The 23,789-nt window shown below is 38.8% G+C and overlaps 1 protein-coding gene across 1 annotated transcript in view; it reads left to right on the forward strand.

Moving 5' to 3' along the window:
• Positions 1-23,789, forward strand: part of IL17REL (interleukin 17 receptor E like) — a 45,993-nt gene that overhangs the window by 218 nt on the left and 21,986 nt on the right. Inside the window, exon 2 of the mRNA XM_086473719.1 lies at positions 18,505-18,532. Within this exon, the coding sequence (XP_086329845.1) occupies positions 18,505-18,532 (28 nt within the window). The remainder of the gene's footprint in view (positions 1-18,504; positions 18,533-23,789) is intronic.

The following is a 23,789-nucleotide window of genomic DNA, read 5'->3' on the forward strand; positions in this document are numbered from 1 at the left end:
ACTTTATATTCCTGTCATTTTTAACTAAGTATCCAAAGTGGCAAAGATGACTGTTAGGAAGGGAATAAGAAAATGTATCTTACACTATTTCCAACTGCTATTGTTAGTACCTTTTAAAATCTGTCTTTTGTATTTGAAAAAAAAAAATTTTATTCACATGTATTACTTTGGAGAGTCAGTTTTTACAAGAGCAGTGGTGCCAAAGGGATGAGGGAGGGAGGAATGGGAGGTTTCAGAGATTGCTAATTATGTTAGGAATATACGAAACACTGACTTTCCTGTAAATAAATGAATTAAGCCTGAGAAAGAGTAAAACCTGTTTTTCATTTTGCTGGATGAATGTAACTGCAGTATTAAATTTAATGACTTATGTATGTGCATGACAACGGAGTGTGAACCATACCATCTCTCTAATAGCTTTGAATTTTGTATGTTTCCAAATATCCCCACAAAGGGGCAGTATGGAGATAGTCTGCTTCTCCTGGCGTTCTGAAACTGTAAGGACAGAGTAAATTAAAAGATAAATTTAAAAAGGATAAAATAATAGGGAATTTGACTTTTAGTCTTAGTAGAGGATTATAACTATGTACTTTCTACAGAGAAGTGGAATTGGTGGCATGAAAGAATTTGTCTGTCTGTGCAGACTTCTGCTAGAAGATGTCACTGTTTAAGACAGGCAATGAAACATACTAAAGATTGTCTAAATGTGGTGGTGCTACCCAGATATTCAGTTAATACATGTTACAGCAATTTACTCTATATTTTATATGTGTATCCTACAAAATATCAGGAATAAAGGTGCCTATAAAATACTACACTGAGGGACAAAACCTCCCTCTATTTTTAAAGTTGTTTAATATTCACGCATTCAAATCCTGTAGTCTCTACCCATTTAGATAATGTTTTAAGAAGAATAAAATATAGTCATAATCTCTAGATGTACCTGAGCACTTTTCAAGAATTTTTATTTACTTATATTTATGAATGCAAACACACATGTATTTGAGATAGTTTATGCTCCTTGGTCTGCTGCAATGACAGATTAAAACAGAAAAGATTTAGCGTTCTAATTTGTCCCTCCAAAGAGTGTATGACTATCAGACTCATCATGTGAAAAACAATAGCAACCTTTTTCATTGGGATTCAGTCTAGGGGATAGGATTTACCTCTGGGGACCTTAAAGGGCATCTTTCTCTGTCATATCTTAGGTATGTATGCTAAGAAGATGGATTCACTAGATGCCTAAGATACAGTCAAAACTCTGAAGTTTGGCAGACTGGATCCTTTTCTTTGCCTTCAAGAGTTTGTCTTACAACTTTTTCAGTACTGAAGGATGGATAAATGAGAAAGGTGTAATTTTTTTTTTTTTTTTAATTTACAGGGGAAATACATTGTTTCCAGTATAATGGAATCAATCAGTCCTCTGTGATGTTAAAGATAGGATTCAGTTCATGTTCTGTATGTAATGCTTCTGCTATTTGTATTCAGTTGAATCTTGAATGCATTAATAACTTTTAAAGAAAAAATGTTTTCTCACTGGTAACAATGATGATCTCAACAGGACAAATTACTGCCAGCATAGGATTTTCAATCTAGTGCAAAGCATTAGCTACAAGAACTTCAGAGTCTTGTGACTAGCTTGTTAGAGAAAACTCCTTCTTCTTTTTCCTTTGGAAATAACTTCAATTTCCCTACATAATTGACCACAATTTGTGGCCTCAATCCGGTTCCTACCTGAGATACTTTAAAAGGAGCAGTTTAAATTCATGATTTATAACACCATGGTCTTTATAGGGGCACTAACCAGGGGTTACAATTTGTCTATGCGCAATATATGTGTGCTGCCTTCCGTCACAGCACATGATCACGAAGTAGAGAATCAATGCCCTTTTTTCTAGCAATTTGCTCGATGTGATAATGAGATATTTTAATTTTAAAAATACTGGAAATTTTCTGCAGCTGTTACTGCTACAAGTGAGTCAAGCCAGAGGTTGTGTGGCTCTTCAGAAAGCAATAGGGGAATGAAAAGCAATTAATTTTCGCTTTTCTGCATTTTTCAAACTGAGGGTATTGTCAGAAGGTTTTGAGCAAATTTAATAACTGAAACTGTTGAGTTTGACCAGCAGTCTAGATTTTAAGGTGGATGTGTCCCTTGAATATTTGTAAGAAGTTTTGACCTCCTTGGGTACTCCTTATCAGAGTAAAGCATGGGTTGTACTTAAGACAGAAATAGTCATGTCACTGTGTTGAGGTATGTGGCTTAAAAACCCTTCACACTGAACTGTTTAGATGTATTACAACTTTATGAATCATTCTTAGTTTACGATGAGTATTCAGCAAGACATCCTTGCATTGCCTTGTATAAGGCAATATCCAGGTTTCATTACTATACCAAAAACTGTACTTCTATTCAGTGCAGAAAAGGAAAAAACCAAAAGAACATTGGATGTTTATGCAAGTACTACATGAAAATTTAAACAGTATGCAAATACACAATTGTGGGTTGAGTGATGGCAAAGAAACAACCAAGCTTTTGTTATGTATTATGATTTATTTCTCCTTCCTTATTTTAATGGCTTGGCTTTAGAGCTCGCGTGGTATTCTGGTATTCAACAGTTAAATACAATGGGCTTGGTCTCCATACCTCACCCAATAGCAAACACAGTTATCAACCAAGTTTCCCTGTAAAAGCATAGGGGAATCCCAGCCTGCAATTGAAACTGGATTTGGGCCCTACTCATTTTACATTGTTTGCAGGCCATACACAAAGAAACAGGCTTACGCTAAATTGGACTCAACAGCTGGTAAAGATCAAGAGCCCTACATTTAAAAAAAAAAATCTCCAGAAAACTCTGAAATAGTATTTGTATTGTCTGCCATTAAATATAGTAACGTTTCCAAAGTCCATGGATAAAGAAGGAAACCCTAAACTGAATTTGAGTTTTCCGTGCAATTATAAAGGTTATTGGCAGCAAATCATTGATATAGCTGCTGCCTGTTGATGCTATTCATAGTCGCAGTATGTGGTGTTTCTTTACTGGATATTTATTACACGGATCAGTCCATTCTTGCTGAATACTACACACTGTGAAACCAATGATATAACACAGCCCTTAGGCCACTAACTCAGATGACATAAATTGGCATTCTTTGTTCATTATTAAGGTAAGCAATTTGTATTTTAAAAGTGATCCCAAGCCTCTAAAGAATGGACATGATAATCTAGGTGACATAATTCAGTTGTTCTCCGAAAAAAAAAAACAGTTTTAAACATGGCAAATGTCTAAAGAGATTGATCAGAGACCTGGCTTCCTCAGAGTGAGTGTGAGAGAGAGATACAGGTGAAGTCCCAACACAGGAAGATGATCCACCACAGACTTTTTTGTGTATACATTAATATACCTCGTGACTGGAGGAGATGCATAAAAATATAAAACATATTCTCTCCTAATATCTACGAGAGCATGCCCTAGATAGAAAGCCTGGGTTTGCATCCGTGCCTGTAGTTCACTTACTTGTGTGGCCTATTCAGGTAACTTCCTTTCTCCAGTTTTCACAAGTACAAAATAGTGCTGACCTTCCTGTGTGATGTGTCTTAATTATGTGCTTTAATTAAGTGCATGAATACTATAATTAAGTGTTAAGTACTCATTAGTCAAAGCAGTCATACTTAAGGGACTCAATCATGTTGAGTCACTGTATTAGAGTGATATTAACCCATTTCCTTAGATATCCCTGCTTGCCTTCTCTGCTGGTTGTCAGGAGAGCTGCAGTTTAGCAAGTTTAGGTGACTTGTCTCTTTGACTTTGTTTTATATTTGCTCTTAGGGTCAAAAATAATTTGGCAATGACATGAGACACTTAGCTTCCATGTTTCCTGCTGTGTTCTATGCCATTGGTTGGGTGCCATCCCATTTCCTCACCCCCTGAGAAGAAAATAGTGACAGGGACAAGCAGGGATTTACAAAACTCTCCAGTGTTTCTCATTATTAGAGCATCTACACTACTTTTTTCAGGAGAGGTGGAGATGAAGAAAGCTCTGCGATTCAGAACGCACAAAAAATGCAACAGTAGTTCTTGGTTGTTTTTCTTTCTCACTTCTCCCTTCCTCAAGAACTCTGGAAAAATGTTGTCAGGTCTGGAAAGAGATAAGCCACTGGAGTAGCAAGAGCAGATGCGCTACAGATAGTCGTGAAAGTTGGAGGCACAAAATTAACAGATGTTGGAACTGGACTTGACGAAGGGTCCTGAAAACTGAAATACAAGGCAATGCTAGGAGCTTCACCACCATGAGATGTCAACATGAGCATGTGCAATTAGCACCTGTGGCAGGAGGTAGATTATTAAAAAAATAAGGGGGAGTTGGATATATAAGCAAGCTCAGCAGGAGATAGGAGCAGCTGACCTTTATTATTGGCAGTGAATTTTAGCTCACAATTCTCTCTCAGCCCTGACCTTAGGGAGGGAAGATATCCTTCAGCTCCATTTGGACCCAGTGGTGAATATTGAGATTTGAGAGTAGGTGCTTTCTACTGCTGCAGAATATTGCTGACTGCTTTGCAGTTGGAAAGCTACTTGTAATTTGATCAAATCTAGGCAGGACAAATTTTTTAGCAACTATAATAACTTTAACGGCACCATGTGGTGTGACCTAGCTGGAATTGCAGTAAGGTCTAGGATTAGCTTAATTCATACATTTGCTGGGGCTGGCAATGCTGTACCTGTTACTTTGTCACGTTTGTTTATACTGTCCCCTTCTTCGTCTCTTGCCAGAAAGCTTGTGCATAGGAGAGAACCAGGAATGATCAAAAATTAAAAGAACCAAAAAGAGGTTTTAAAAGACTTCTTTCTAAGGAGAGCTTTGGATGCTCTCCTGGCTTTTTGGCTCAGCATTGAGAAGCTAGGCCTCATTCCCAGATAGGTAGGTAACTTGGACCTAAGAAAGGAGTTTCCTCCTATCTGAAAATAGACTGAAAATCTTTTGATTTCTGGGACCCATGTATTCCTGTGTGCCATGCTGTGGCTACCAGGCTGTTCGAACCAGGAACCCACATTTGAAGATCTATGTGTTGTGTTACTACCATCCCCACAAGAAATCCCTAGGTTTTATATATCAACTCGGGCACAGATGTTTTCGTAGTACTTTTCATACTCTCGGGAAAATATTTTTCCTTGTAAAACATTTTCCCTGATTTTGTTAACATTTATTGGGTATTTTTTGAGAGCCAGGAAATTATTTGCCATCTTAAAAACACAAAGCAGAAATATGCCCCGAACAGCAGTGTGTTGCTGAGGAAGTTCCAGACCAGGTCTGAACTACTTGGCTAGGAATGATTGCAGAACTAGTGAATTCGTGTATACCCAGATGTAATATGGACATATCGCTGCCCTAATCCTGCCTTTACAACTATAGGAATTCACTGGACCAGAATTTTCTGAGGTGATGAATAAGCTGGAAAGTCACAGTAACTGATGATGCTGAGCACTGGAATAGATTGCCTGTGGAGCGTATAGAGATCTCCGCACATGCTAAGAAAATATCTCTCAGATACGTCTCAGATAAAGGTCATTCTTCCTAAGGCAGAAATACAGAATAGATTGCATCTTGAGTTCTTTTCTAACCCTAATATCTCTGCTTTCATTCATTATTGTCCCTTTTGTGAGATCTAAAGATGGTCTTTCAAGTCATATTTAACTTATTCCTTTGAAACAGTCAACAGAGCCAAAGTCCTGTCTTGATGTATTGCATATTCTGCCCTTTCAGCATGCAAAATAAGGGACTCGTTGTGAAAACTGTATGGGACATACAATCTCATTCAGGAAGTGTCTATGGAAAAATGAAGAGAGTTTTAGTTTTACTTTGCAAATTATCTGTGGCACTTTCTATAACAAGAAAATGTTTCAACTTTTTTGCTTTGAATATGTGTGGTAAATTTCAATCATTTCTGGAAAACTGATTGTCTTGGAGATGCCTCTACTTGCCTGCATATTTTCAGAAAGTATGAATCATATGAACAACATTGTACAGTACTAGATGTGCATTCATTGTCTTGGAAAAACTTTGAGGAAACAGAATTTACTGCAGTTAACACATTTCACTGTCTCCAGTTTTGTTTTTCCCTTCCATCCCTACATATGCAAACTTCCTCGATCTTTTTCCCACTTCCTCATCTCCCTGACCTGCTATTCTTCCTTCCATGACTACAATGACAGTTTTCTCCATTACTTTTGAAAATGTCATATCTTTGCATTATATGCAACCATTTGTGGTTGTTTTTTTTTTTTTAAATTTATTTTTGCAATTCTCATTATAGTATCTTGCTTCATGCTTAGTTTTGTTCAGTAGTATGTGTTCTTCTAATTTTTTACCCTAATTTTCAAGGTGTTATATTTATATATGATGTAACAGAATATTTTTTAGATCATGGTCACATCTGCGTGCCATTTAGTCTGCCTTTGTAGCTCATTTTCTCTTCTGCTTAGGGGGAAAAAACCCACACATGCTTTTTAGGCAAATGTGTGACATAGGTGGTTTTCAGTGAGTAAGGGCTATCGTTAAAAGTGTGACATAGGGTGAAGCAACATATGAAGGTACTGAACACTGATGGATTTATTAAGCTGAGGCCATGCCCAGGAATTATTGCTGCCTCTAGGGACAACAGCATGATCAGGAGAGTCAGGTGCAACAATGCTGCTGTTATAAGGTTGGAAGAGTCCTGCTTCTTTGTAAGCCCTTTTATTGGACTTCTGCCTCCTTTAATTGGACTGTGCTAACTTTAGTAACTAGAGTACGTGGAAGATACACAAGATAAAGCCAAAATATATGATTCTTCCGTAGTTTAGTGTTTTTTTTCCTCCCTCTGCCCCTCCCCCAAAATTATGAGTTAACAGTAAAAAGAGAAACTATGTAATGACTTTTTTATTTTGTATTTTATATGATTTATTCTTCCTTATAATTTCCAAATTTATTCATAACTAGCTTCTGTATCAGTTATCTCAAACTGCAGATATCTCAGCTGGAATGCATAGTATATATATTTTCAGTAGAGCTTCTCTACATGGCAAATTTTGAATGTTTTTTAATTTTTCATGTGTTCACACTGATAGCTCTTTCAGGGAAAAGTGTTTTTGGCTTTTGTTGCTCCTGATAGGAGAGGAAAGGCGTGTATGCAGGGATTCTGGTATGAGATTTCTGATGTAGGATTAAGACTATCAGATGCCATAATAATACAAATATGAATAGTTAGGAAATAACCCCGTCTTTCAAAAATTTTCAGGTATACAGCTGCAAAAAAAAAAGTTTTTTGCCTATGTGTACTAAGAAGATTTTCCTCTTTTTGCTGTGGCTAGAGTGTTTCTGTAACTGAAGGAAGCACAATTAAAGCTAATCAGGCATCTTTATCATTAAGTCCTTAATGGAAGCAGTTCCTTAACTGATACAGTGGCACCAGAAAGGAATGCAGTGACCTCTTAGGATTGCCATCTAAGACTACTGCTCTACCACTGCATTTAGCATGGCCTAGGGGTCATTCGTATGACCTTACAGCTTTAAACAACGACATAACAAGCTAAGTCTAGAATAAAACCAAAGTCAGCATTTAAAAATATTTCTCAGTAGGAAGAGCTACAATCAAGGGTATTTTGAAGATTATTTAGGTTTGAAATTTTTCTCTGTTTAAGGAGATGAGGGAGAAACACCATTTTTATGGAGCTACTAAAACCAGAAACGTGCTCATCCATTTCTCTCCATGGCTTTGAAGGGTGTCTCAGCCCTGACACATGGCCTCCAAAGTCTTGAAGCTGTTATAAGACATTATTGCCAAGTGTTCTTTGTTGTTTTCAATTTTGGTATGATTTTGTGATCCACGCTGGCAGGGTTGGGATTAACAAGTTAATTTTTGGTTTTAAGTTCCCCAACATTTCAGGATACTGTGGAGCATTCACCCATTCTATGACCCTGCTCCTTTGCTATAGTTCGAGGTTATTAAATATAGATTAAATGGAGATCATGAGAAAGCATTAGCAACTTGTCAGGGCAGTATGAGAAACCTGCACGCTTAGCATGGTGCTGCCTCAAGTTAGGCAAGGGAAAAAGTTAAGCACTGGTTTAGTCTGAACTCCATTCTCTAGAGCCCAGGCACCTGAGTTATGAGCCAGAGTTTGACATTCTCTCTTCAGAGTAGCTGCTGAGAGCCAATCTTCCAAAGTTTGAGTTTCTGGGGTTTTTTTCTGATAATTGCTTAAAATAAAATGTAGGCGGCCTTTGAAGTAGGAAATAGATTTCCTGTTTGAATGTTGAAAACACTCAGCTTTAAAAATTACACTGCATCTTGCCTGTCTTTCTCTCAGATCATCTTTCTTTCATTTCCTCTCTATGCAATATCACTGCTTTGACAAGACGCCTGGGAAACCCTGTCATTTACTGGGCAGCGTAGCAAACAGACAACTTAGGGTTAGAACTGCTTCAGGTTAAGGAGGATGTTGAACTTGGCTGTCCCTTGAGGTGGAGACTTGAAATCTAGAGTATAAAAGCTGGAACATGCCCATATTCTGCTTTCCTCTTCTAATATTTGAATACTATTGATAATGATGATCTAGTATTCATGAACTGACCACAACTCCCATTCCCCATCCCCCTGTGCAGCTGAGGGGGAGGAGGTAGAGAATTCAGGAGTGAAGTTGAGCCCAGGAAGAAGGTGGGGGCAAAGTGTTTTTATTTTCTCATTATCCTGCTTTGAATTTGACTGGTAATAAATTGAATGAGGTGGATGAGGGGAGAGCAATGGATGTTGTCTACCTCAGCTTCACCAAGGCTTTTGACACTGTGTCCCATCACATCCTCATAGGGAAGCTTAAGAAGTGTGGGATAGATGAGTGGACAGTGAGGTGGTTTGAGAACTGCCTGAAGGACAGAGCTCAGAGGGCTGTGATCAGTGGTGCTGAGTCTAATTGGAGGCCTGTAGCTAGTGGTGTTCCCCAGGGGTCAGCACTGGGTCCGGTCTTGTTTAACATATTCATCAGTGACCTGGATGAAGGGACAGAGTGCATCCTCAGCAAGTTTGCTGATGACACAAAACTGGGAGGAGTGGCTGACACACCAGAAGGCTGTGCTGCCGTTCAGTGAGACCTGGACAGACTGGAAAGCTGGGTGGAGATGAACCTAATGAGGTTCAATAAGGGCAAGTGTAGGGTCCTGCACCCGGGGAGGAATAACCCCATACACCAGTACAGGTTGGGGGTCGACCTGCTGGAGAGCAGCTCTGCAGAGAAGGACCTGGGAGTCCTGGTGGAGAGCAGGTTAACCATGAGCCAGCAACGTGTCCTTGTAGCCAAGGCCAGTGGTATCCTGTGGTGCATCAAGAAGAGTGTGGCCAGCAGGTCGAGGGAGGTTATTTTCCCACTCTAGTCTGCCCTCATGAGGCCACATCTGGAGTGCTGTGTCCAGTTCTGGGCCCCCCAGTTCAAGGGGGACAGGGAACTACTGGAGAGAGTCCAGAGGAGGGCTACGAAGATGATGAGGGGACTGGAGCATCTCTCCTCTGAGGAAAGGCTGAGAGACCTGGAACTGTTTAGCCTGGAGAAGAGAAGACTGAGAGGGGACCTCATCAACATTTATAAATATCTAAAGTGTAGATGTCGAGAGGATGGGGCCAGGCTCTTTTCAGTGGTGCTCAGCGACAGGACAAGGGGCAATGGGCACAAACTGGAGCATGGGAAGTTCCACCTGAACATGAGGAAAAACTTCTTTACTCTGAGGGTGGCAGAGCACTGGAACAGGCTGCCCAGGGAGGTTGTGGCGTCTCCTTCTCTGGAGATACTCAAAACTCATCTGGATGTGTTCCTGTGTGACCTGCTCTAGGTTAACCTGCTTTGGCAGGGGGGTTGGACTAGATGATCTCCAGAGGTCCCTTCTAACCCCTACCATTCTGTAGCTCTGTGAATGAATTTCCTCCAAGTCGAGTCTGTTTCGCCTGTGATGGTAATTGGTGAATGATTTCTCCCTGTACTTATCTTGACCCATAAGACTTTTGCGGTATTTTCTTTCCCCTGTTCAGCTGAGGAGGAGGGGTGATAGAGCAGCTTTGGTGGGCACCTGGCATGCCCCAGGGTCAACCCACCACAATAGCCAAAAGTTTTTCCCCACTTGTATCTGATTAAAAGTTCATTCAAGTCAGTGGAAAGAGTTTCACCCAACCATAGTCCTCCACAATTTAGGAAAGTGAACAGGATGACATTTATAAAGGTCACAGTGTACAGCAGAACACTGTTCTGCTCCTGGGACTGACTCTAAACATAAGCAAAATTAGTAGTTGCCTAGAGCAGAACAGTGAGGGCTTCACTGTGTATGCCAGAGCACTGGAAAGCCAGGCCTGCAATATATTCCCTCTTTCGCTGAGCAATAGTGTTAGAATGCATGAGAAGACAGTAACCGATCTTTTGATCTTCAGGCTAAAAGGAAAATAAGTATTTCCAAAAGAAATATCCAGCAGCAACAGGAGGAGCAATTCTATCCTGGAGGGTCTCTTCTCATAATCTTCATTTCAGTTCCTTTTTTATTTTTCCTTTTCATAGCAATCTCACTGCCCACTGGTTCCAGTCACATTGTCAACGTTGTTCATGCTGCTGAGGGATCTTGACGAAGCTTTTCTTGTAGCTTCTTCTGTGCTACAGAGATCATCATACCATTCTAACCTCAAAGCATGGGATATCCATGGTTGTCTAGAGAGCTTGTGGAATCTACGTCCTCCAGTTTTTCATGAAGTGGCCAAAGTAATGGCTGACTTGATTTGATGCTGGTGACAGTACTGCTTCTAGCAGGAGACTGAACTTGGTGACCTCCAGAGACCCCTTCCACCCTAAATTTCTTTGATTCCATTTTATCATCCTCTGCATAAGATCTACAGTCATTTGTTGAAATAACCATTAATGCTGTGTTAGAATGTCCCTGTCTCAATTGTCAGACAAGAATTGCTGATTTGGTAGATGAGTTGTCCCTTCAAGTAGCTGAGTGGTCTGAAATTTTTGACACACTATGTATGGGATGGTGCTGATTTATACCAGCTGAGGGTAAGGCATTCAAAGTGCATTTTAATTTTATTTTGTCTATTGTTTGCAATTCTGTTTTGTTAACAACTTGTATTAATATTTTAGGAAACATGACATCAAAATTATTGACTTTTTTTGTTTTATTTTATTTTATTTGGTATTTATTTCTAAAAAAAAAAAAAAAGAAGCTAGAGCATACTGTTGCTTCAAGCAAATTATGCTTCTAGTCCTGGAGTTGAAGCACAATAGAATAGGCAGCTTTTATTTCAGACTGTCATAACACCCTTTGGTCCAATAAATTTAAAAGTAAGTGGTTTCTATATAGGTCCATTTTGTATCACAGCATTATTTTTACATACAATTCACTTAAAAAAAAATACAAGGGGAAAATATTTTTCTGAGTTGTGAGACCTCAAAGCAATATTGTTTTGACTGGACATTCACTTATAGGATAAATGCATGTCACTGCAAAGAGTTCCCAGAAATATAATTGCTGTGCTGCCAACTCTGTCACTTGTTCAGCTCTGTAAAAGGGTTATACACATGCAGCCACAGTAATGGTCAGAAGGCATTATATGCCACATGCAGTCCTGCTAAAATATGTGACAGTCCAGTTAAAATACAGGAACAGGATTCCCCTGCATCAATATGGTGCAGGAGGAAATACATACTGACTTGAAGACAGAAATCTCTGGTGTACCTGAACAGTAGCAGGTAAACAGAAGGACAAAAATCTAAGGGGCCTGAGGGTCTTGTGTTAGTCATGTGCTCCTGCATTACTGAAGTACTGCTAGACTGTAATGGAAGTGTTGGCCTTGTGACAAACAGCAGGCTGTGGAGGACAGGGTCCATACATGTGCATATACATGTGAAATGGCAAATGGTGCACGAAGAAAAAATTGGTGAAAGGCTGTGCTTTAGACCACTGTGAAGCCTTGCTGAAGATTGTCCAATAATCTTCAATAAACCCAATACCTGTTTCCCTGTTTGTTCATTGTCCATTCACTGTTGAGTTGAGAGCATATGAACATGATGTTAACACAGGCAGACATTACCTTGCTCTGTTGGAGACAAGCCAGCTCTCACACATGAAGTGTGTGACCTTGTTAGCACTGTACTGAACCTAAGCTTAACATCCCACTTCTCAGTAGTACTTATCCTCTCAGGTTCAACACTGCACTAATGTGATGGGATTGGTTTTGTGCAGCTTGGAACACATGCAGAGAGACTCAGAGCTGGATAATGTGTAGGCATGACTCAGATGTTTTGTTTTTAGCATTCTATAAAAATATCCAGCAGCATCCAAGCACTCTTGTAGAAACCGTAGTTCAAAGTAGTCAAAAATAATGCTTTGCCACAAGTTCAGGTGCCTATTTCTTTTCTGCATGGATAACAGTCCAAATGTTTCCTACTAGGATTGCTTAGCTGATCCCATTGCACACTGTTCACATGTATCTGATCCCCATATTGTCAGTGAAAGTTGAAGAATAACCTTGTGGTTTGCCAAAAATTAAAAATGGTCACCAGTAAGATAGTTTTACCTTGGCAATGAAAATAATTACCCATGATGTCAAAACAAATGCAGATGCTCCTTTTGAGAAAAGGTCTTTTGAGGACACAATTAGCAATAATAACTATGAATTTTTAACAGTTCTAGATTTTCATATTATGTGTATTAATCATTATAATTCCTCTGTTTCTCAGTAAGTATAATCACAATTTTATTCAATTGACAAATGTGTTCTTAGGCCTATTATTTTTCTTTTTCATCCGTTCCCAATAACATACTTTTTTGTATAAATACTTGACCATGATATAGTTAAGATTTTCTTAGTGGGACAGATATTATTATGTTATCCCTGTGCTTTCTCTTACTGTAAAGAATTCTGTTTCCTTACATTTGGTAAGATAAATACAGTGGTGACCTTTATAGGACTAGAATGAGAAAAGTCCTGTGAGGTTCCAGTCCCCACCAGCATCAACGGCATGTAAAGTGCAAAGCCATCATCTCCTTTGCCTGTGAAAATAGCTCTGGAAAAAGCTAAAGCATACTCAGTTGTTTCCATTTGTAAAGTTTTCCCTAGATGGCTTCTGGGGCTGAGTATCTCTAAGAAAGAAATTACAATCATTTATTGATAGTCTGAGCAGCTTATGATACAGCTCTGAATCCTCTCTGTTTCCATCCAAAGTTCTTAAATTTTGTAGATCCGTATCACTTTGTCTGTGGCTGTCCACTGCTCAAAGACTTTTTCTTTATGGAGGTGACTGAGATCACATTAGCCTTGTCAGGTTTTTCACTAGAGGTCATGAGAAATCATTTAGGACTCCTATGGCTCCGCATCTGTAGGCTCTTTCCTCCAGCCAAAAGAAGTCTGCTGCCAGATCGCTTACATAGAAAAGAGTAAGCAGTTCCCTGTCTGTGTTGGGGGATAACTACTGATATGACATGGTTGTGGTGCTCCCAATTCACTCAGAGAATATTACCACTTTACAAGGCACCAAATAAACGCTAGTGGGAAACTGTCTTCGGAACTGTGTGTGTTTCTAGTCACTCCGTTTGGACAGATGCATTGAAGTAGAAATAGCTGATGAGAAGGGTGATGGTAAGAAGGAAAGCCTGTTTTATTAGAGAGGAATAAAAGAGTTGGGCTTTTATATTGTGGCAAAAAAAGCTGAGAAAAGGTACATTCCTGGTTATAGATGAATGGAAAATAAATTCCAGGGTGGAAAGCATCTATTTAAGTGAAAAGATAACGGGCAAAATCAGAAGTCAATACAGGCTAACCATTTTTGTGGTTGTGTTAGAAATTAAAAGGTCTGGTCCCAGCAGAGAACAGGGTTTCTGGAATAGCCTTGGCTATTGGAGAACTGCACATGAAAGCCTGACTGATTTTAAAATGAAGCTTCACCAGTTTTTGAAAGGGATTAGATGATGTGGTACCCATGGTTATCAGGGGACTACACCCAGTGATCTGTGAGATCCTTTCTAATTTTGTGCAGAATAAGATGGGTTTGTACAGAGCATCCCCTCTACTGTAAATCAAAAAGAACATGATTAAATTAATCATCTTTATCAGCCTTTTGGCAACAATTTGAGCATCCGTTATTGCAAGACCACAATTTCCCTGTGTTCTAAGAATACGTACAGTCTCATGCTTACTTGTAATGGTGGTCAAAGAACAGAAAATGCTGAAATAGAGGGAAACATCCAAAAATGATCCTGTTCCGTTTACTCTTCCCTCTCTGACAGTTGAAGACAAAGTATGAATGTAGGTATTAGCTTTGCTACAGGATCTCTCAAAAAGGGGGAAAACTGTTCACTCTACATTCACTGGCTTTAATGTAGACCCTTAATAAATGAAAGTTAAGTCTCTGACAACCTGGTCCTGGTAAAAGAATACATTTAAGGCATTTTCGGGCATATTACTATTCCTTATGGAGTTGTGGAAGAGCTGCCATCAACTCTTGTGTGAACGAGGTGCAACAGAGCTAACAGGTAGACTGTGAAACCAAATTTGCCTCAGGCTCTTTTCCTGCATGACAGAACAGGGAAGAATTTCTACAGTTCTGTGCTTGACTCAGTGCCTGGAGATTTCAGAGGAAGCGGGAAGCAGGTCTAATCTTTGTTTCTTTTCCTTGGCAATTTTAATTCATGAAAATACTCTCTGTGCCCCCAAATCTGAGTCTTCCTCTGCTGATCTCACTTTCTTCTCTACAGTGTTTAAAAAAACAATATGACATTACAATTGGCTTAGACTGAGGAGAAGTTGCTGTGCTAGCTAAAAAGTTGGCACCACACCTTCTATTCAGAATGCTGCATGTTGGTGGTGTCTGTTCAGATAACCTCTAGCTACAGTTGAGTAATACCACAAATGGGGAAAACCCTAGAGAAATAGGAAATTCCCTAACTGTTTGTGCATTGTGTAAGTATATTTTGCTTAGGCTCTTTGCCAAAGCAGATATGAATCAAAGATGCTCTCTGCATAGGAGTAAAATGTACTATCATGTTCAGGATCTTAGTTTTGCATGAAAGACACCCATGGTGCTTGTGAAAGGGAAAGAAAATTTCCATTTTGGTTTTCATGTGTTATGTTTTTCTATTGCATTCATCACTGAAAATTCCTGAAAACAAAAGATATAGAAAGTGGCAGAGGAACTTGGTTAATTTATTTGACTTCTTCTTTGGGACAAATGGTCTCTTTTGACTATTTTGCAAAACGATTATAAAAGAAAATACAGCCCTCCCCCCCCCCTTGGTATTGTACAATAAAAACCAGGAATTGAGCTGTGACCAAATGTTCGCTGTATCTGGCAAGCATTTGTACAAACATTTGATTATTTATGTAAACCTTTCCAACAACTCCTCAGCCAGTACAAAACCAAGTGCCCAAGACTGAAAAAACATCTTCCCACCAGAACAAAAATCACTGATGGATATGTTTCTTTTTTTCTGGTGGAGAAGATGAGAAAATAAATGCAAGATGGTACCGGAAAGTGCTCAGATGGCAGGATTCACCTGAGCAATATGAAAAATAAGAATTAATTAGAATAGAGTAGAAGGTATAAGAGGATTTCTGCATTGTCCCACAGCCCCAAAGAAGTGGGTGGGGTTTTTTTCATGTTTGTAACATAAAATAATTTATTTACATAATGTTTGCATTTTTCAGGTGTCATAACAGGGGCTCCAAAACACTGTCCTTCTTTATGTATAATGCTGAATCCTCTGAGTTTTATGAGATTTTTGTTGTTTATTTCCAATGGGATCTTGATTTTTTCCCTAATGTATTTTTGCACCATGATTGTAATCAGAAAGAATGGTTAGATAAGTTAGTTTAAAGATGATGTTCTAAGAAATTTTGACTGGCAATTGGGAACTCTCTCAAGCCACCTAACCAAAATATTTTAAACAGTCTGGCTGCAAAATGGGAAGTTAAAAATATGAAAGAATTTGCTAAATTATCAGCTTCATGAGAGATTAATTTCTTCCAGTAAGAAGAGGCTCAGCAATTAGTTGATCCAACAGCTAGGTTTTCTAGGAAGCTAGAAAGTAGCTCCCTAACTCACTCGATTTTTTGCAGTCATTGTGTATATTTGTCTATTGACTCCCTAAGGCCATGGAGAACCTCAAGTAAAGGGACTGAATTCAAATTGTCCTTCTGCATACTCCTGCAGGGTTTAATTAGAAATAATTCAAAATTAGGGCTTTGAAACAGCAGTTAAAATTCCAGTAGTTTCATAGGAGCTGGCATGTCCCAGATTTATCGGTTTAATGTTGCACTGAATTATTCAGAAAGCTATAATCTTGTTTCTATTGATGAATTGCTTTGGGAGAATCAGCAAACTACCAATGAAGCTTTTTTTTGGGGGGGCAGAAATAATTCATAAATGATCAATATTTCTATGAACACGTTACAGCAAAAATGATGTTGCATCAGTTACATTTTTCAATCCTTCAGGGGCATTTGGGGAATTTATGAAACCATTGAAATAGAAGTACACCAGTTTTAGAACAGTAATGTAAAGAAGTTTGATTTCCTTTATGGAATCATAGAAAAGTTTGGGTTGGAAAGGACCTTCTAGACCAACCCCTCTGCAGTAAGCAGGGACATCTTCAACCAGATCAGGTTGCTCAGAGCCCCATCCAACCTGACCTTGAATGTTTCCTGGGATGGGGCATTTACCACCTTTCTGGGCAACCTGTTCCAGTGTCTCACCACCCTCATCGTAAAAAATGTCTTCCTCGTGTCCAATCTAGATCTACCCTCTTTTAGTTTAAAACCATTACTCCTTGTCCTATTGCAACAGGCCCTACTTCTCTGAGTGTTGATATAGTGTTGTGTAGAAGCAGTCAAAGTAATACCTTTAACAATGTCACAAGTAATTTTTATGATCTTCAGTCTATGAAAGTATATGACCATCTCTGTCTTATTATAAAAAGTGGTTTAAAATACCACCTTTTTTGCATCTGCACTTTCATGAGTAACAGTGACAAACTCCCAATGGTAAAAGATGACAACTTACCTCCAGAAGTGATTATTAAAAATAGAAGTGCTGAAAGGACAAAGGAATGAGAACTAATACTGGTTAGATTCTGGTCACTGGTTTTCTAAAGGCATTCTTTGAAACCAAGCTTATTTGGCTAAAAACTTAAACAGCGATGAAGACAGACAACACACTTCTTGGGTACTCTAGGCAGCTGCCACAGGGTAGCTAACATGCTGTAATTTCACTTCTGCAGAATTGATATTATTTGCTCTACAGCTGTGTTTATGAGGACAGAGTTACCTGTGGACGAAGCCTCATTGAAGACCAAGTGACAGTTATTTTATGATGTATTAATGCTTCAGTGTCTGTGTTTGTCTACAACTTGAGAACTTCCCCATGTCCACTGAGAGAGTTTTGCTTGCTCTAAAACTCGCAGATTGTTGGCTTATTGACAAGATCCTAAAATGTTTTAAAAGGACTGAGAGCTACCAGTGGATTTGAGACCAGAGGAGATGAGGTGGTGCCTGCTTGTTTTGTGGGTGTGACAAAAGTGTCTCTGTGAATGAGACACTGATTGTCAAGGAAAGCAGAGGGGAACATATGCCATATACAAAGGAATACTGGTATAAGTGCTATGCCAGAAACGTGAATGGCAGAACAGCAGAAAACAGTATTTGCTGGCTAAGTGATAGCCTTTCTTTAGAATGTCATGCATAGTAGTCAAGATATGATTTGTTATTTTTATACTCTACAGAATTTTAGTGTGTGGTTAAGTGTTTACTTTACTGGGAAAATGGGTGTAGTCTGTCTGAAAGATTGCTCGAAACCTGTTAAAATCCCAGAGTCAGGTTCACTTTGCCTCTTATAAAAACATTTTTCCACTTGAACATGGTAAATACTGTGCCTGAGTAATTTAATTTTCAGGATTCTGAGCCAGATAGTTCTCAGAAATAAAAAGGCAAGCCTTATTTCTAAACTTCATTTGCAATTACCGTAATACTTCCTTCCATTGGCCTAGTGTGATTTTCTAAAAATCATATAACAAATAACAGTGTTTCAGATATCTTCCATTAAAAAATCACTTGGTTTCTTTGCCCTGGTATGAAACAGTCCATTGTAAAGTCTGACAAAATAATAAATTAGCTATTGCTCAGTGTGAATGGCAGTACCTGGTAAAAAGATGTCTGTATTTGATGGAACTGTTACACTTGTTATGACAATTACACCTCAGTAGAAATACATGAAAATAAGGATAATGCTGATCTTGCGTCCCCATACATATCAGGCTGTCATATGCAGTAGTGATGTGCGTTTTCACTATATTTGAAAATACTTTATCTTGAAAATGATTTCTGTTATGGACTGTGAATATGTTTACCTGTTTAAGGTATGTTTATATTTGTGTACAATGATTAAGCAACATTTATTTTTATTGTTACTTCAGCTTTTATAATATTTTTATTTCTGTTTGCAGGGGATTCATTGTAAAAGCAAACCTTCCAGTGAGTATATATCATTTACATTTTTTACTACATTTGTTTTTTAAGGATAAAGATAATTTATTTGCAGATAATAAATCCACTTTCCTGGTGATATCAGATCACTGTCATGACAGGGTTTTTACCACCAGTTTCCTTGTACAAAACATTGGAAATTGGTAGGTGCTGATAAACAATAGGTTAATACTGACTGTGCATTGTTGCTTTATAATTTTCCTTACCATAGATGGTCACTGGGAGAATTTGCTTAGTCATTTCACATGTTTTTATTGCTTCTACTTATTGTTATTACCTACACTAATAATACAGGCTCTTCATTTACCTGAACTCTGAAGCCTCCATCAATCACTCTCCAGTGCACGCAGTCACTTGACAAGGAAGTATGAGGCAAATGTCTTGCAGGCAGTCCCCTCTGAGAGGACAGTCCTAGCTGGAGGCCCAGCTCTGAGCACTGCTTGTCTCCATGGTGCCTTTCCTGGACCTGTGTGGCACAAAGTCCACAGACAGTCAAAAGCTGCGATGCTGAGCCTCAAGCATGTGAGATTCTGAGGCTATGGCATGGGGTGTGAACTGAACATCAGCTGTCACGGGTCCTATTCTGAAAGCTGGCATTTATGGGACACATGTTGAGGTGGAGAGAAAAAACACGGCTGTGGAAGGGATGCAGTTAAAAGTCCCACCTGAAAAAGTCTCTAGGTGTCTGCTGGTGAGCAGAGTGAACCATTGGTGGCTGGTTCAAGGACTATGAATGAATCTTTTTAGGATTAGGCAGCTGAGCTGTTAGTTCAAACCACGTGGGAGGTAGAAGAAGAAACAGGGGCATTGACCCTTGCTCTGCCTAGCTGAAGCATGCCTTCATTCCCTCAGGCACCATAGGCTGAGGAAACCAAACCCTTCAGCCCTGGTTTCAAATGGAAGGACACCCACGATACTGTTCGTTATGAGTTAAAATCTGTGCTGGGTGTTACACAAATGCATGTCTAGATAACGGAGACTCACTACAGGTACCACGAGATAGTGATTCATTCCACCCATCTTAGGACAAGGTGATTTATGTGCTGGGAGGGAGGCAAGAGGGGTTCTCCCTCTCTGTTGACTGCCAGAGGTGCTTAGGTGACACAATTAAGCTTAAACTAGCTGTTTAGCTCTTAGCTGGATATCAACTTCGGGCACTGAAGAGTGTGTAAACTAAAGATCCTTATCTTCCAAGATGATGTATATGAAGCAGAGCTGGTTGTAGGTTTTCAGTGCTGCCTGAAAATGACTTATCAACTATCTTTAATACAAGTAATGTGTAGGATGACTCAGCCTTATAGGGGTGTTGAAAAAACACTTTTTCAGTCTTCATCCTAATTCACTTGTGCAACAGTGGGTGTATGCTCATTTTCATACTTCCTTTTCTATAGTTATTGCTTTATTGCTTTTTATTATTTATTATTTGAGGTAAAATTACCTTAAAAGACTTTAACTGTATAATAGAGCACCTTTGCAGTAGTTACTGCTTTTAACTGCAACAAAATATGACTTTATTTCCTAGAATTTGCAGCTATCAACTCAGCAGTATTTGACAACATAGCTTTGACTCTGTCTTCTCCTTCCTGCTCTTCTAGACTACTAGTAGTACCTAAAGGCTACTATAATATTTTAAATTTGCTGTAATATATCCAGACATCGATATCAATATATCAATGATTTTAAAAAAGCTTTATGTTCTCAGAAACGATATTTGTCACGGTAAATCACCATGTTGTCCAATATCCTTGAAAGTTTGAAGTATTTTCTGAACATATAACTGTGAAACCCTTCTAATTTACTGTGCATTGAAATCTATTGTGAAGGAGAGCCTGTCAGTCTGAAACGCAATCAATTTCATAATTGGTGTAAGTACTTTTAAGTAGTGAATTTTGGTATTTATTAACTGAAGTGCCAGTGGTGGTTATCTTAGGAAAGCATATTTAATTTGTTTATGAATTTTGTTGAATCATCCTAATGCACAGATGCAGCAGATACTGTGGTAAATCGTATGCAAATATGTTTGAACTACTGTAATTTATACTTACGGAGTGATGTTCCAGTGAAGCAATATTAGTGTGCTTTAGATATGCTCACAGATTTAACACTGTCAGTATCCTAAGCGTTTCAAATTCTTATAATTTTTGTAGGGAAGAAATACCAGTCAAAAAACCAGTTAGGATTTTCTATGGGGTGTTGGCCTGGACCTGTTACTAATGGGTTTTCTCTGCACTTTTTTTTTGCTGTTCTCCTATTTCATCTTCTTGCCTGAGGCTTCAGATTATCCATCTAATCATTTCTGTTGCGTATTCATTGCTCAGCTCTGGCTTCTATTATCCAAGTGTGCATAAGGTGTGTTTTGCTGTTGTGACAGTTCTGGGTTGATTGCTGCATCATCAGATAAAAAAATAATCTGCTGTGGTTGAGCTGATGGCAAAAGTACAGGGAAAGTGTCTACATGCTGAATAATAAGCCTTGGCTTCTTTATGCCTGGGCTTATATGTGTCCATAATTAAGGAATCCTTTATTACAGCAACAATCCCTCTCTCATGTAGAGCTAATTACAGTTATAATTCATAAACATAAAATTTAGGCAAGATTTACTCAGCAGATGGTTTGTGTAGCAAGACGTATCTTTATGTCTTCTGGGATGTAGATTAAAACTACTCGTGAGAAAAGGAAAGAAGTGTGTGTACCAGAGGAAACTATCTAAGGGGGGGATTAAAAGATGATAAGGTAAGAGTTTACTGAAGATTTAGTCAGAAATGAGTCTTCATACTGTGATAATTTATAGAATGAAAATTATTTTCTGTCAGCTCTTCCTTGTATCATATATTTATTGTGATCCAAAACTAATATCCTCATGCATGATATGAGACATTTAAATTATTGAGTCTTGCAGCATCTTTTGCAATTCTCAAAATGTATCATAAAATGAATGGGAAAAAATCCAAAGTAGAAGAGTAATTTCGTATCACCCGGTGTATTACTTATTTGTTCTCAGTTTGAAGGTAGAAACTGTGATCAAGGAGTACAGTGTCCCTGCTTACGGACAGTCAGTGGTCCCTAAAACTGTGTTTGTACATCTGCCTGGTACTGATCCAATGTGAGTAATGCACCTAGGTATGACTGAGAATTCTTCTGAGATAGTTCCAAGCCTGTGACTCCTGATAATACCATACCTCAGGCAGTAATAACTAAGGACCAAATTCAATTAATTCATGATAGTCTCTCCTAAAGATAAGTAGGGTCAAATAATATGGTCAAATTCACCCAAACAGAATACTTTGTAAAGAAATGTCAGCTTTGACAATGTGTATGTACATTGCTCTTCTCTTAAATAATTTCTAAACAGACATGGGAATGGGCAAGATTATAGGCCTGGATCAAGAAGTTTACATGAACAACCAAGGGATTAAGCAGAAACAGTTGCTCCTGGGTACCATTTGGTATCCACAACTGCATGTCATATGACGCAGTCAAGAAAATATCTTTCTGAGCAAAGAGACAGAGCTAAAACTAATAATCCTCACATTATTAGTAATAATTATTAGGTGATTCTGCAATATAATAGCCTCCCAATTAACTGTGGGTGGATTGATTTGGTGTTGTACAATAGCTCTCCATCCTGAGATACCTTCAGGCTTATTACACCACCCATTCTTGGAACATGGAATATAGTGTTCAAATCTGGCTGCTGTCCACTGTAGTTCTTAAGACTGCCTCATCTCTGTGGAAACATGTTTACAAGTTCTTCAAAAGTCAATGTACTCCACTGCTCTTAGAGGCTAATTTGTGTATTTTGAACGATCTGTGTTTTTTCTTTGGTTTGCACAAATTATCTTCTTTTCTTGCCAATATTACCTTGGATATTTGAGAGTTGACTCTGCTGTCAGTTGAGGTAAAGTGTCCTTGTTTTTCCGTTCTTTTCCACTTGGTTCATATTCTGTTGCCTCCTTGGAGCATATCCTGTTGCCTCCAAAAGCTGCTTAATGGCACAAAACCAGGATAATGGAGATTCAGGTGCGAAGCATTTGTCTTTTCTGACTTTTGATATGTATCATGCAGAACTTGTTTCTCCTGATACTAAGTGTGAGGGCACCTTAAACCTGACAGATTCAAGCCAAGGTACCACATTTACGTCAGCCTTTCTTCATGTCCTGCCTGTGTCAGTGTCTGATCCTTGACAATGGGCTTCAGCTGCAACTGGACACTGAAAATGAGGATCTCATAATATAGTAAGACGTCCTGTACAGGTTAATACACTTTCAGTCTTTAAATTTAGAGCACTTTCCTTTATTGGAAGGGTTGGAGGGGTAAGTAAGGATAAGCTCTGCCCTTCCTCCTCCTCCACATCCTGCCTTTCCTCTGTGAGAACTGTGGCTATACCTTCCATGTGAGTCAATGGGCATCCACACTTGACAACAATTCTTGGCTAGACATTGAGGGATGCACCTGTTCCTGATGATTTAAGAGTGTTAACCTGTATTTTATGGCAAACACACTATCATGGCACTGCTGCTTCATTCTGTGCTCTTTGCCATACTAGTTGAACTCCTTCTAGGAGTATGTCAGGCAGTATGACTAATAGAGTCAAATGTTTTTTTGTTCTTCCAGCCTCTCCCCAGGGGGAGGAGAATGTGCAGTAAACCACTTTTTTTACTTGGGTGTCTTTTAACTTTCATGCTATATACCAAAGTGAGAAGGCTAACAAATTTTTCAAAGAAGTTGCTGTGATGTAGTTACAGCTAAAATGAGGTGTGCTGCATTGTATACCACAAAGCCAAGGGACAAAACCCAATTCCCTGGCTATTTGTTCTGATAGTTTCTTGAACTCTTCATTTTTGGGACTACAAACAACGTATGTGAGGTAGAGAAGCCACAGGAATTCATTGGGGATTAAATCCACCGTACCAACATAAATTAATAAATAAATAACTGTTTTCTATGTAGAGCAGTCTAAGGAGTAGAAAGAGATGAAATATGGCTACCTGATGAGGCTTGGGGCCTAAGACTATTTTTTTCTTTTACATTAGCCTAAAGAAGGCGGCTGTGCAAACCAATGTCCTAAGTCTTTGGGATAACTAAATTTCCATAGTAAAATGAGACATAGTAGCTGTGTTCTGTGCCTACTGTTTACACCTTGAAGAAGGTCTGGATAGTCTGCTTTTGGTGTTCTGGTCTAAAGCAGAAGGAAATCCTGTAGGTGTGAGGGCTTTTTCGATCACTAGGAATGCAATGGTGCCCT

The sequence above is a fragment of the Leptosomus discolor genome, chromosome 1, assembly GCF_034619465.1.
Source record: "Leptosomus discolor isolate bLepDis1 chromosome 1, bLepDis1.hap2, whole genome shotgun sequence".
Taxonomy (NCBI): domain Eukaryota; kingdom Metazoa; phylum Chordata; class Aves; order Leptosomiformes; family Leptosomidae; genus Leptosomus; species Leptosomus discolor.